Genomic DNA, 398 nt, shown 5'->3' with positions numbered 1-398 from the left:
ATGGGCTGCACCTCCTTGGCTTGCGGCGGCAGCGGTGGCCTGAGCGGCTGCCTGGTTGGCGATGTCGGCGCCGCTGGGGCCGTGGCCGCCCCCGGAGGCTCCGCCCACCACCAGGAAGCTGCCGCCATTGCCGTGGGCGCCGCCGCCGTAGCCGGATCCGCCGCCGTGGCCCCCGACGAAGCCGCGCTTCTCCTGCGTCAGAGGAAGAAAGGGTTAGCCCGTCGGCGGGAAGGATCAGGTTAATGCCTATTAGGTATTTTTCACTATGAACCAAGAAAGATGTATTTGTGTATTTGTCTCACCCTGTTGATCTCCTCAGCTACGGCAACACCTGGAAAGGAGATATGAATGTAAACTTTTGATAATACCGTTGTTAATTTAGATTTAAAGGTTTGAAC

The 398-nt window shown here is 57.8% G+C and overlaps 1 protein-coding gene across 1 annotated transcript in view; it reads right to left on the bottom strand.

Moving 5' to 3' along the window:
* Nucleotides 1-398, bottom strand: part of LOC119593260 (glycine, alanine and asparagine-rich protein-like) — a 5,448-nt gene that overhangs the window by 4,865 nt on the left and 185 nt on the right. Inside the window, exons 2-3 of the mRNA XM_037942192.1 lie at nucleotides 303-331; nucleotides 82-192 (exon numbers count right to left, since the gene is read on the bottom strand). Of these exons, the coding sequence (XP_037798120.1) occupies nucleotides 82-192; nucleotides 303-331 (140 nt within the window). The remainder of the gene's footprint in view (nucleotides 1-81; nucleotides 193-302; nucleotides 332-398) is intronic.

Source organism: Penaeus monodon, chromosome 32, assembly GCF_015228065.2.
Source record: "Penaeus monodon isolate SGIC_2016 chromosome 32, NSTDA_Pmon_1, whole genome shotgun sequence".
Classification (NCBI taxonomy): Eukaryota; Metazoa; Arthropoda; class Malacostraca; order Decapoda; family Penaeidae; genus Penaeus; species Penaeus monodon.
This window is presented reverse-complemented; position numbering and strand designations above follow the sequence as displayed.